We start from the raw sequence: 14,386 nt of genomic DNA, 5'->3' as shown, positions 1-14,386 counted from the left end.
TTTTAAAACATAAGCATGTAGCAAGAGTGGGTGTAAGTGCTGTGCTGATAGGTAGCACCCTGATGACTACTATTTATTGCTCCAAACAGCAACACAGATGTCCTTTCATCTCTGCCTTTAAAAGGATATTGAGAATTAAAATAATCACTACAGTGATATGACCTGGATAAAGAAAATATGGAAGTCAGGGGGTATGGCGTCACAAGCTTGTAATCTCGGCACTAAGAAGGTAGAAACAGAAGGATCATGTTGCGAGAAATATAGAAAATAGTACGGCAGGCTTCCCACGCTACTGCCACCAACTCTCTGCCTCAGAGTGGTCCCTCCAACTTTGTCTCTAGCTATCCCCCTCAGTGGCTCCTGCTTTACGATGGTGGAGCAGTAGACTTATCTGCCCACCATCTCCGCTGCCTCCCTGGCTCTCCCCATGCAGTGACCGATCGCATGCTTCCCAGCTCCTGTTCAATGCCTCAGTGCCAACCGTACCCTCCCAGCCATAACCCCCCCTGGTTGGCGGGCCCACATTCCAGTAACCCAGTAAAACAAAACTCTTGAAGCATATAGTTATCCAGTCAGATTTATATAGCAACAATTCTCAAATCACAAGATGCCCACACAATAATTTCAAGACCAATTGATAATGGTACAAGCTGCCCACTTAGAATAGACAAGTTATCCTAATTATTCTAACCTTGTAAGATGTTCACAACTACCTGTGACTATTTAAAGCCACGCTGGTTCTGAATCATCCTGTCCTTCTGTCTCCATCTTGGCTCCTTCCTCTTCTCTTCTCTTCTCTTCTCTTCTCTTCTCTTCTCTTCTCTTCTCTTCTCTTCTCTTCTTTCTCTCCCTCCCTTCCTCCCTCCCTCCCTTTCCCCCTCTCCCCCCCCCCACATACACCATCTCTCTGCAACTCTTAAGCTATGCCTCCCGTTTCCCTGTCCAATCACAGGCCTCCTGTTGCACTAATATTTAAATAAATTGGACAGGGAAATTCCTGCCACAGGATCACAAGGTCAAAGGCATTCTTGACTACATAGTAAGTTCGCCACCACCAGCCTGGGCCACATGAAACCCATTGTCCCAAAAACAGAGGAGAAGGAGCGGGAGGAGGAGGAGGAGGAGGAGGAGGAGGAGGAAGAAGAGGGGTGTCCTGACATATGAACAAACATTACACACTGCTACCTACTTCAAAGGAAAATTTTAATATATTTAAGATTTGAAAGAGGAAAAAGTCATAAGTCAAACACTGAACAGAGCCCCTCCTGCCACAGCCCCTGCAGTACATTCTCAGGCACTATCCTTCCCTTGACAGTAAGCCTTCTCGGTGGGAAACCTTCACACATGTGGTAGATAACAAGTGTGCTTTTCTCTCTGCGTATGCTTATGGATCAAGAGCACGGACTGCTGGACTGTGGCCAACTTGTGGTGACCTTCAGTTCCTGATACCATGCTGTGTTGTGCTCTCCTCACGGACTCACTGGAAAAGCTGGGGTGATGACAATGGGGCATGCTCCCTTTGCTTGAGTAATGCTGCCCCCTGGAACAGCTCTTCCGAGAACTTTCTGTTTAGAAAGGACCCAGTCAATGCTTTCCTGCACTTGGGCTACAGATCTTGCTTGTCCCTTAACAAACCTGGAAAAGTGGGAACAAGCTATAAACTCCCCAGGACCTGGAGCCCAGACAGGACTATGTACTCTGATACTTCTGAACCGCTTCTAGTATCTTCTCCACAGGGAGAGGCTGCATGTGGGGGGCTGGAGATGCACAGCATACCGCCTCAGAAACCGCTTCCTAACTACTGTTCTTTCAAAGTCCCATCCCTTTAACCCATAATTTAATCACAGTTTTTTCCTTACGTTCCCCAGATGTGACTACACGTGTCCGTCCGAGATACCTTGTTGGTCATAGGAATGAATACTTACCATGAGGCAGGATGAACTGTAGGGGTTCTCTGGCTAATTTGGACAAAGCTAGTGCTTCAAAGAACCATTTTAGAATCCTGTAGTTTTAGATTGTTTTATAATCCAATAATCTCTGGGTAGCAGAATATATCACTTCCCACTAGTAAAGGCGAAGGAAGGAGGGACATCAAAGTTTTCCTTCTCTTCCACTCTAAAATCAAGGGCAGCCCTACTAAAAGCCAGCAGATGGCCACTGCCCCTCCCTTTAGCAATGCAGCGTGACACTAGCAATTGAATGTGTTTTTATCTGCTCTCTGTTCAACAACGCAACTGCCATGCTCTTAAGATTTCAGGATGTCTCCATTGTGATGCTAATTTGCCTGACTTTCTGTGTAATTTCAAATTGCTCTTGTTGTTCACGTTCGAGGATTATAAAATAATAATAGCTCTGTGTACTAATGGATGCATTAACTGACATCTCCATGGTGATGTCCACTCCTTGATGGGAAGCTTCCCAGCTGAGGTTGTACCTCCCATGTTTCCAAAGAACTCAGAGCCTGGTGCCATCATCACTTGGGAATGTTTTTAGTCTTGGGTGAGGTAAGAAGATGACAGAAAGATGTTTAAATCCCTGTTTTACTTACCTCTGGATGGTTCTGTAAGAGGTGGTTAGAAGTGAACCCGAAAGCTTATGGAAACCACGGGAAGTTTTTAAACAAGAGAGTAACATAAAAAGCCATCGTCTGTGCTACCAAAGGTCGAACTGTTGCTGGATCCATAACTCTTGGTGGTTTGATTATTTTACTATTAGAGAAATTCATGTGTATCTCCTTTCTGGTTTAGGTCAGCGGATTACCAACCCCAGATCTCAGCTGGCAACTAGATGGGAAGCCCATACGCCCCGACAGCGCTCACAAGATGCTGGTCCGTGAGAATGGGGTACACTCCCTCATTATAGAGCCAGTCACATCCCGGGATGCTGGCATCTACACATGCATTGCCACCAACAGAGCAGGACAGAACTCATTTAATCTGGAGCTTGTGGTCGCTGGTAGGTGGCCTGTGATTCCTTTCTCCTTGCCCAAACAAGTTAGGTGACACAGAAACAAATTCTACGTCATTAAATAGTACAGAAAATAACTCCAAATGGTGATAGCAGATTGGGTCACTGTGCACAATGGTAGCATGTGTGACACTTATCCAATTTAGAAGCATTCGTTGTTCTTACTTTGGCATAGCTGTTATTATTTATCTTTTCTTTCTCCGGTGACCTGGCAAAGAAGAGGTTTGGGCCTAGTGTTCCACAGAGAAAGAGTCACTGAAACACAGGCTTCAAGAACTTTCAATACAGAGTCCAAAAGTCCTTGTTTTTAACAGACAAGATAGCCATTTCAGAATTCAAAAACTTTAAGTAATGTCACAAATATACACAAATCAGTATCAAACTCGTCCGCCTTCTAAGCAATACTGTGGGTAAGTTGTGTTATAGTATTACAGGAAGCTAGACTCTTTGAGAAACCTTGAATGAAAAGACACTCATGGAAAGGTTTATGCCACCCGTTGGAGTAAGGAAGAATTCTGATGTTCTGACCTCTTGCTAGCACAAAGCTTGCCAAAGCATAGTGTCTATTACTTAAAGCTTGACTGAGAGTGCACATCATATGCGTTATCTTGACTAGGCCTCTCATTGGCCCTGTGAGATAATCTAGGGTCCCTGGGGTCCTCCTTAATAAGCCAGAATTAGACTCAAGACAGCCTCTTGCAAACGCTCCATGAATTACTAAGTTTCTTCAATCAAGTGCCAATGAGAGTAAAGCCAGGGAGGTCTTGGCTATAAAATCCAGGGTGATGATTCTAATAACAGAACCAATGTGTTTTTCCCAAACGCCTTGGTAAATGTGTGGGTGATGCTGTCATTTTAACCAGGCTTTTAAACATTGTGCAAAGTCCTCTATCTGCCCACATGCTAGCTTTGGGTTCATTTATTTCTCTAAGCTCAAAAGATAATGTTCATTTTTCTCTTATTAAATGTACCCATGTGTCTTATCTGCCCATCAGGATAAGACTTGAGGATCCACAATCCAGATGTTTGGGCCTGCCTTAGCTCTCCTGGCAGTGCATGCTATCAGGGATCAAGGCCTTTGCCATCAGATATCAGTTTGTGTCTTACTAGCTGTGTTTAAAACCAGCCTCCTATTCCAACTGTTCGCCAGTGATGCCACGTGCTACCATACTGCCTGGGCAAGACTTCTTAAACATTTTTCCAGTTTAATCCTTAAAAATGTTGTGGCATGTTATGGTCCCCACTGGTTGAGATGCTGGGACATCTATGATCTATTTGCCAATGGTGACACAGCTAGTAACACAGAAACTGATGTCTGATGGCAGAGTCCTGATTCATGTCTGATGGCAGAGTCCTGATTCATATTAGTGTGCAGGAAGATGTGTATCATTAGATTCATTGTTGGGAGCTTGCATGAAATTAAATCTCATTCTTTCTCTGAAATTGCTTCTACCTGTGACCTGAGAAATCAGTTTCCTATTAGCTGATAATGTTCAGAATATTATTAACAATAATTAAATATTATTAAAACCAATTGTTTTTGACTTTTAAAAATCTAAGTAATAAAGTCCTACAAGGTAATCATAAAGGTATAGGCTCCTTTCAAAGAATATAAGTTAGAATTTGTAATTTACAGGCTGTGCATCCTTAATTTATAATTACCTAGAATTGCCTAGAATTATCTAGAATCTGTATAGTTATGTAGAATTAGATAAACATACCTCTTCTGTATGCATTTTTCCCCAACCCTTTAAATCCTGTGGTATATCTCATTATGAGTTATGAGTTCCAAATTTTAAATCTTCAAAACAAGCATTCCAGGTGGCAGCCAGGGAATCCTGGGTCTGAAATACCCGGCACCACTAGGTGGCAGCAGTAGGTAAGGCCTGTGCGCTCCTGCTGCCTTAATTAGAGCAAAGCCCTCGCAGCTGCTAGCAATGACTGAATCTCTGAGGCCTGTCAGGCAAGCATTCTGAGGAGCAGATGGCCAGGGCACTATGTGGGCCCATCAGTCTTGAATTAATTGAGGAAATAACGTGAGTGGAACGAAGCATACAGACCTTTGCTTGAGGGGAGGGCTAACCTCTTACCACCCGTTGTGAAAACAGTATCATAAAAGAGCGACTCAATCTTTCCAAAGCTCCTGAGTTCCTTGCAATGACCCTTTTGTACGCCACTAACAGATAATTCGTCTCCTGTTCTCTTAGCTAAAGAAGCACACAAGGCCCCTGTGTTTATTGAGAAGCTGCAGAACACGGGAGTTGCCGATGGGTACCCAGTGCGGCTGGAATGCCGTGTTTTGGGAGTGCCACCACCCCAGATATTTTGGAAGAAAGAAAATGAATCACTCACTCACAGCACTGAGCGAGTAAGGTAAGACTGCACGGTGGTTTCATCTACCCCATAACTTGGTGCAGTCCTGGTGCTGGGAGAAGAGATACATCAGATACTGTATGCAAATCGATGAGTGTAAGTGCCACATTATCACCATTCAGTGCGCAAGACAAGTCACACATCGTCCAAATGCAGGCTTAAGCTTTGGAAGAGAGCAATTTTGGTATGTGACAAAGCGGATTCTGACTTAACCTAGTTGCATTTTTGAAATGCGTATATCAAAAAGAAAAGATGGATTCATTTGCTCCCGTGGTGGCAGCCCAGTCGGTGGTTTTGTAAAGGCAGGTCTTCCCTTAGGAATTAGTACATGGATTTATTTGCCCTCTCGAGGTCTGCTCTGCTCTCCCATTAACTTAATGGGGGCTAGCTGCCTCTCCAGAATAAGTATGACCCCATTACCTGCTGCTAGCACAATTCCGTTTCTAATGACCTAATTAAAAATGATGCTTCATGTCCAAAGCCACTTTTTAAAAATTTAGAGCCCTAATGACTTTATCTTTTTCTGCAGCATGCACCAGGATAATCACGGCTACATCTGCCTGCTCATTCAGGGAGCCACAAAAGAAGACGCTGGGTGGTATACGGTGTCAGCCAAGAACGAAGCAGGCATTGTGTCCTGTACTGCCAGGCTGGATGTCTACAGTGAGTGCTGCCTCGTTTCATCTCCATGTGTTTCACACACTGAATGGTTAAGAATTAGATGTCAGAGTGATATATCACATGACTCAAAGCTTTATATTTCTAAGTTAATTAATACACCAGGATTTTATTTGCCAAAAAAAATTCATGTTATTCTTTCTCTTTCTGTTTATAGTTTCCCGACATTAATAGTGAAACCCCTCCGGGAGAACAAACACCCAAGTATCACCAGGGTCTTTGATTGATTAGCAAGATGTGCATGTTGGTTTCTGAGGCTGGCTGGTCAGCTGTGCCTTTCTCACCTCAGCATTTGTAGGGGTTAACATAAAGGCTTACGCATCTTTCACATTTTCCTATTCGTGTATTCTGCAAGTGACTGTCTCTAACCATTTCCTCCCAAATCATAATCCTTTCTGTGTCCTGGTGTAGTCTTAACATGTGTACCTCGATTCTGGACTGTGTACTTACATAGCTAAGCACTTTTCTCATGAATATATCTTAAGCAGCTCTCGGCAGTAGATTCTTGAATGTGTGTATGTGTCTGTATACATGCATCCTAAATTAAAAAAAAAAAAAAACTAGCAACTCAACTTCAAGACTACAACAGAATCATATGATCCGTTGATATAAGAAAAACCACTAGAAAATATTTTTTTTTTAATTCCAAATTTTACCTCTGCTTGAGAAAGTAATAGTCTTTTGAAACCTTCCCAGCTGTCTGGTTCTCTTCCGTTTATTAATATTAAAATCTATCTAGACTTCCTAACTATGGTTGTTATTAAAGAAAAAGGAAGATAGGTGGGATACAGGAAGCTTATCAACTGCTTTGAGGCTTCCCAATGCTGCAGTTACTAGAAGAACAAAACTTTCTGTGTTGCCTGGCTTCATGGTCCCACGGCCACAGACGGACAGTGACTCGTGATAACTGGAAGTAAAATACAGAAGGGCCTCTACATTATCCACGCCTCTACCATGGCTGTTCATTCTTAGACAAAGAAGACATATATAGGGCACTATAGAGATGGCTCAGCAGTTAAGAGCACCTACTGCTGTAGCAGAAGACTCAGGCTCAGTTCCCAGCTCCCACATGGCAGCTCTTAGCTGTCTAATACCAGGGTAATCTGGGACCTTCTCCTGGCTTCCCAGACACCAAGAACATAGTACACACACATACACATATAGGCAACACACATACACACACACACAGAGGCAATAGGAATATACTCAATGAATACACACACACAAAACAAAATATTCTCTCTCTTACACACACAGGCAACAGGAATATACTCAATGCATATAAACCGAAACACACATGTACAGTCACCAGGAGCATGCTCAGTGCACATGCATACATGCAGGCAAAACACTCACATATATAAAAAAAAGTTTAAAAACTATATGTACCTGATATATATCAAAAGGTGGTTTTGTGTGTGTGCTTTTTTGGTTTTAGTGACAGGCCATTGCTCTGCAACCCCGGCTGGCCTATAACTCACTGTGCAACCCAAGTTGACCTCAAACTTGCAGTAATCTCCTGCCTCAGCCTCCCAAGTGCTGAGATTAGGGCATAAGCCACCAGGCTCTGTCCAAAAGACAGTCCGTATTTACTTAAACCTCTAAGGGATTTCCAAGCTTGTCTTTGCTAAAAGTTTTCATTTGCTCTCTTTCTTTGTAGCCCAGTGGCATCAGCAGCCACAGACCACCAAGCCAAAAAAAGTCCGGCCCTCGGCCAGTCGCTACGCAGCACTTTCGGACCAGGGACTAGACATCAAAGCTGCCTTCCAACCCGAAGCCAGCCCATCTCACCTGACACTCAACAGCGGCTTGGTAGAAAGTGAAGATCTGTGATCAGCGCGTCCTTGTTGAAGCTGAAAACTATTGAACGCCATTGCTTCGACCAGCCTACACCTCTGTCACATTATGTGAAAGGCAAAAGTATACTTTCAACTTAAGATATTTGAAAAAAAAAAAAAAAACCCACCAAAATCATATTTTTCTTACTTAATAGAGAGTCTAAGTAGGTGATGCTTATAGAAATGTACACATTGCACAGAAAATTCACATTTATTGTCCAAGTTAAGACTTTTGGAACTGCTGTGATTAAAATGGTCTGAAATGCCAAAATGCCAAAAGAAACCCAACTGTTCAAAGGTAACCACAATTTATCTTATCTATAAGTGCCTTTAAATACACGCTATCGGTGCTATAGCATGGCAGTGTGAATGTTTGACAGATACAGTGACTTTGAAGCGCAGCGTCTACAGATGGCCCCGGTGAACCGCGTGCAATACGGAGGGATGAGGAGGAGAAGGGTGGAGACATCCGAGGGAATGCATTGTCTTTGCAAACTGCTTATGTTACATCGGAAAGAAGGAATTCCTTGCCTTAAAATCCATTCATATCAGGAGTCACCTTACTAGGAAGGTTACTTACAATCTGTGTTGAGTTAAAGGTTACCTTAAACTTAAGGGGTTCTGGAGAAAGCAGATATATATTACAGTCCATTCCACAAGAGGCATCCAAACCATGACCAAGGTATATAGCATTTGGAGGAGGCAGGTTTGGAAGGCACAGAAAGATGGACGGAATTGCTACCCACATGGGGATCTTATATCCATTTAGACGAAAGCATCAGAGTCAGGCCAGGCTCTTCTTTGGTTTTCCTCTAAACCTTAAAAACATAGGTGAAGAACATACTGCCGTTAACCACTCAAGGACCCTAGAGGGACTCCGGGAAGTTTGGGGCGCATGCGTGGTAAAGACTTCCGTGTACGCTGACGTTGGGGCACATGCGTGGTAGAGACTTGTGTGTAGTAGTTGGTTAGTGTGTAGAGCAAGTTGGACATGGTGGAGGTTGCAGGGGTGGCATATGAGAGGTAGCCGGAAGGGTCTAGTCTGCCTGAGGGAAAAGGAGACTTGAGAGAAAAAAACAAGCATGTGCGACAGTGAACTTCTTTTCCATTGGCACTAGAGGTACGTGCTGAGTGGAAATTACTAGTTCCCGTCACCCTCTGGCTCCATGGAACCCAGCCTTAGGAGGGTCCCAGGCTCACAGCATCTGTAAGGCCAGCTGCAAAGACTGATTTTTGAATGCACGATTCTGCATCAGCTAAACTGAGTTGATTCTGACCAGACTTGATGACTTTTAAGTCGGAACCAATTTTTTTTTTAAAGTGAGAGAAAATAATTTGGCCTGATAGTATAAACCATGAGGCTTTAAAGGTACTTTGCTATGAAAAGAAAACACTGTGTTTGTTCCTCATGCAAAACATATCTATTGTGCATTATTTATAAAGGTGTTGAACTTTCTTAGCTCAGTTACTCAATTCATACATAGTACTTCTTAAAACAATTTTATATCTGTAACCACCCCGTATATTTTGTATTACTGCTTCACATGTACAGCTTTCTACTTTTGTAAGAACACCAACCAAACAAGTTTTAGCAGGCTTGAACACCGGGTGGCAGATGTTCTCTGTGCAGCATGGTACAAGTCTCTTTGACCACACACACATTGCTGATGGGGGATTTAAATTACCATGCAGGGTCTTATGGACCTATCTCTGTTGTAGAATTGTGGGATTGCGGCCTATATCATATCATAATTGCCAAATTTTTCTGAATGTGACTTTTTTTTTTTTTTTTTTTTTGCTAATTTGCTGGGCTTGGGATTAACTCGCATTCTTTTGCCACCTTTTATGTTGTATTTATGGGGGAAAAAACAAAAAAAAGTAGTATCATACTTTGGATTGTTGTGCTGTTGTAATGTGGACTTAACATCAATAAATAAATATTTAACAGACAGCACTTGACCCTTTGCGATGTTGTGTTCTATTGCTGCTGTAATGAACCAGCAGAGTTGGAAGCTTCAGATTTCTGTATTGTCAGAGTCGGGTAGGTCAGGAGTGGGGCATGAGATGTCAAGTTCCAGTTCACTGTGCAATAAGGCTAAGATCACTATGTCTCAGGCCACAGTCTTATGATGCCTTAGTGGTTGTGACAGAATTCAAAAGTTCCTTGACATTCTGGGACAGAGGACACACTTAGTCTGTTAACCAGGGGCTGCTCTCCTCTCCCCAAGGCCATGGGGATTCATTCCTTCTCTCCATCTTCAAAGCCAGATATGAGAATTCCCTCCATGCCAGACCTTCTCATTCTTGGACTCCTTTTGCTATGGAAGGGTCCAGGCCCTTTAAAGGAATACCTGAATAAGTCAGGCCCACCTAGACAATCTCCTTTCTAGAAAGCACTTATCTTAGGAACTTAATTGTATTTTCAAAATTCCCTTTCAGGGGATATAGGAAGGCAGCTCTCTGAGTAAAGTGTTGGCTGCATCTAAATCAAGACTTCATATGCCCAGGACCTCCTTAAGAAACTGGCAATGACTATGTCTGTGCCCTCTGTGCTGAGGGTCCAGATTCCTGGGCTCACTGGCCAGCCAGGATAATCAAAACAGCAAACTCTGGATTCAGAGGACAGGTCTTGTCTCTCAAAATAAGGAGGAGAGCGAGTGAGGAAGACATCTTGACGTCATCCTCCGGTTTCCACATGTACCTGCATCAGCAAGTGTACCCACATCATGGATACACCATACACACACTGAAAGGAGAAAACCAATCTCTTCCAAGTAGCACTGAGATTCAGCCTTGATTATGTAAGAGAGGTGTGTAGGACAACTGTCTGATTTTTTTGTTTGTTTGTTTTTCTAGACAGGGTTTCTCTGTGTAGTCCTGGCTGTCCTGGAACTCACTCTGTAGACCAGGCTGGCCTCAAACTCAGAACTCTGCCTGCCTCTGCCTTCCTGGCTGTCCTGGAACTCACTCTGTAGACCAGGCTGGCCTCAAACTCAGAAATCTGCCTGCCTCTGCCTTCCTCTGCTTCCCAAGTGCTGGGATTAAAGGCATGCACCACCACTACCTAGCTGATTCCTAACTCTTAAAAAAGCTGAGCAAGTAAATAAAACCGCGATTTCCCACGTGTGTGAGACAGATTAAAAGCCTCGTTTTGCAGTAACTACGTCTCGTGCTTTCTCTCCCACGGATGCAAGGCTCAGGGGGTCGCGTTAGAAGTAGCATTTCATAATTCACACTAATTCCCATTCACAAAGCCTGGGGAGAGGTTCCCTGTAGGGGGTTGGCCTGATGTTGTTTGTATTGTAAAGCTAAGTGTGGCCCCCAAGATCTGCTTGCCCCAGAGAGTCCACACCACACCCACAGGTAGATCCAAGTGAAGCTATGTGACCTTGCCCTCAAGCTATTTTTCTGATTGATAAGTAAAGATACAGACAGTCAATACCTGGGCAGAAGAGACACAGGTCTGCTTTAGGGTTCCCAGGCCTGGGGGGTCAAAGGGAAACCAGGAGGGAGAGAGGTGAGGAGGGAAAACAAGTCTCCATGGGCTAGAAGTCAAGAAAGCATGGCCCTGAGGGCTGGCCAATTGGAGTTAAGAGCAGCTCAGATAAAACATAGTAATAACTCAGTTTATCAATAGGAAATAGATTCTAATCTATGCTATTAGAATCTAGAGGGTAGCCAGCCCAGCTCTAGTGCTGAGTAAGGCTTATTGTAAATACAAAGGTTGTATGTCTTTTATCTGGGAACTAAATGCTCAAATACAGGGTAGAAACCCAGATTGGGGTTAAAATCTCTACAACAGCTCTCATAATACTAGGTATTAACTCTTGAACACCCAAAATAATCTCTCTTCTCTCATTATTCTGGGTAATGGATGCATGTAAATTAGCTCAGCTCCTCTGCATAAATTATCCTCCCGATTTGCAACATATAATCATATCTGTAAAAAGCTGACACAGCCCCTCATAAATTGGCTATGAATAAAAATATAAAAAGAGCACATATTTAAAAACCTGAACGTAAAAACTGAATACTCTGGCTTCCGCCCCCAACCTTTTCCTTCAAATGCTAACCATGGCTGGACCATGAGCTGTTAGGAGGGTGGCAGCCATAAATAATTCTTCTGCTTAAGAATTGGCTAATGTTCTTGGGCCTCTGAATGCAAATATTAAATTGAAAATTCTACAGGTCGGTGAGAACAGGTAGTGGAACCGTGATGGATTATTTTACCTTTCCACAGCTTGCCACAGGTTTCAGTCTGAGATAGATGGGGGCGCAGTTTAAAGTGTGAACATACACACTTAAGAACAAGCTTGTCCTTGTCCGTAGTCTTCGTTGTTGTTTTGAGCTTTTGCTCACGTAGCCCAGGCTAGTCTTAAGCTCACTATGCAGTTGACAACATATTGACCTCCTATATCCTCGACCCCAAGTGTGAGGACTACAGCTGAGTGCCACCATACCTGGCTTCCTTCTCATTGCTTCTCTGGTGATTACACAACAAACCAGGTTCACTGATGGCTCTAGAACATGGTGTGTCCAGCAAAGGGAACTCAAGCCTGCACTCCGGTCGGTGGCCAAATTCGAGTGGGTCAGAGCCTAAGGAAGCAACCTAGTCTCTAGGTATAAACTCACCTACCCAGACTCATTCCCTGTGAACTATCCTGCGTGCAGCATCTCCTAACACGACTAAGAATGCTATCACCTAAACATTCCCCAATCGCCACACCTTGCACTTAGCAGGCCACTCCTTCCGTAGTACAAACTGCACTCGTGGTACATGTTCTCATCCTGAATCATGCTGCACAAGGAACCACTGACTCAGTAGGCAGGCCCAACGCCCAGAGTCCAATCCCAGTACTGAAAAACAGAAGGCTAATAAACTAAGTAAAGAAAGAAGTGGGACAGAGATAAAGGACTCCATATTTAGTATACAACTTTTGATTTATTAACACTTATTCTGGATGTATTAGTACAGCTTACTCATGTGTTTGAATTGACCTTCAATATATAATTAAATCTCCACTTAGATAATGTCCCGCTTCAAAACTGCAATTAGATAATTCCTGGATCACTGAGTTTTGTTCTGTTCGAGTCTGAAGTGCTAAGGATTGAACCTGGGGCCTTGCTTATGCTGGGCAAGCACTCTACCACATGACCAGTTCGTTTTAAAATTTACTATTATTTTGAAAAAGTCTTGCTAACTTTCCCAGGCTGACCTTGAACTAAGTAGCCCAGGGTGTCCTTGAATTTGCTCTGTTCTTCCTCAGCTGCATAAGTATCTGAGATTATAGGCACTGTTTTTGTTTGTTTTTACTTTTTAAAATGAAATATTAAGAACATTTCAATAATGGTAAATAAAAACAGCATGAATCCAGTATATAGAAATAGTTCAAACCAAAAGGAATTCTATCTACCTTTGCAGTCAGTTAGGTGTCTTCATCTCTCTTCTCAAGTAAATGCTCTTTTCTAAGACCAGTGCTTTCCAGGCTGAAGAAGCTCAGTGGTAAAATACTTGTCTGCCATCTGGCTGTAGGCCTGGGCTTGATCCAGCACCACAAAACAAACCAAAAAACAGGAAAAAACAAAACAAAAAACCACATGCTTCTTGTGAAACAAAAATCCATGGTTACTGTACATTTTATGATTAACTGCAATTATTCATTATCATTCTAAGATTTGGGGCTGAATCATTATTATATCCACTAACGTAAATTATTCTTAATTATTTGTGTGTGTGTGTGTGTGTGGTGTTGTTTTGTTTTGTTTTGTTTCGTTTTTGAGACAGGATCTCACTATGTAGTCCTAACTGGCCTGGAACTTAGTGTGTGAACAAGCATAGAATGAACCCTCACAGATCTACCTGCCTCTGCCTCCTGAGGGCTGTAGTTTTATATTTCCTATATAGTTTTGCACCTTGATTTGAGACAAGATCTCCCTGAGTTGACCAAACTGACTAGAACTATGTAGACCAGGCTGACCTTGAACTCTTGGCCATCCTGACTCAGCTTTCTGAGAGCCAGGATTACAGAGTATGCTCTACCACACCCAGCTCTTCATATGGTTCTTAAATAGCTAGCTACACTAAGGTTTTCATGAGGGGGAAACACTCCCTAAGCTCAAGATCAGTGTGGCTCATAACTACGGCAGGTACCTTAAGGACTCAACACATTGTTCCCTGGAAAGAGAATTTTGGTTGCTTTGAAAAACACAGAAATATCATAAGAATATGTTTTGTTTTAATCCCAGGTGTGAGATATTGGGCTGCTTCAGACTGTCCACAGCAGCTGACTGTGATTTGCCTCATGCTCTAGCAGGGACATGATTCTGCCAGCTCCAGATAGTTTCTGCTACTGTGAGACTTTTGTAATTCTGGGGGCTTATCAGGGGCATATAAATGCTACGGCCCTGAGAAGAGGTGGTTGCTGGTTGCTGGTTGGTTGCTGTTGGTTGTTGTTGGTCATTTGGGAAGGTTGGCTGCTGTTTGATAGTGGCTGTGGTCAAAGAAAAAAACAGAAAGAAAAGAATTAGAT

The 14,386-nt window shown here is 43.0% G+C and overlaps 1 protein-coding gene across 6 annotated transcripts in view; it reads left to right on the top strand.

Moving 5' to 3' along the window:
• Nucleotides 1-9,815, top strand: part of Palld (palladin, cytoskeletal associated protein) — a 386,960-nt gene extending 377,145 nt beyond the window's left edge. For all 6 annotated transcript variants that reach the window (XM_076914188.1, XM_076914187.1, XM_076914189.1 and 3 more), the window contains 4 exons: nt 2,748-2,955; nt 5,175-5,340; nt 5,870-6,003; nt 7,679-9,815. In XM_076914188.1, the coding sequence (XP_076770303.1) occupies nt 2,748-2,955; nt 5,175-5,340; nt 5,870-6,003; nt 7,679-7,851 (681 nt within the window). In that variant the 3' untranslated portion in view covers nt 7,852-9,815. The remainder of the gene's footprint in view (nt 1-2,747; nt 2,956-5,174; nt 5,341-5,869; nt 6,004-7,678) is intronic.
• Nucleotides 9,816-14,386: the final 4,571 nt, after the last annotated feature.

The sequence above is a fragment of the Arvicanthis niloticus genome, chromosome 16, assembly GCF_011762505.2.
Source record: "Arvicanthis niloticus isolate mArvNil1 chromosome 16, mArvNil1.pat.X, whole genome shotgun sequence".
Classification (NCBI taxonomy): Eukaryota; Metazoa; Chordata; class Mammalia; order Rodentia; family Muridae; genus Arvicanthis; species Arvicanthis niloticus.
Note: the sequence above shows the minus strand (reverse complement) of the source record. Positions and strands in the feature narration are given on the sequence as shown.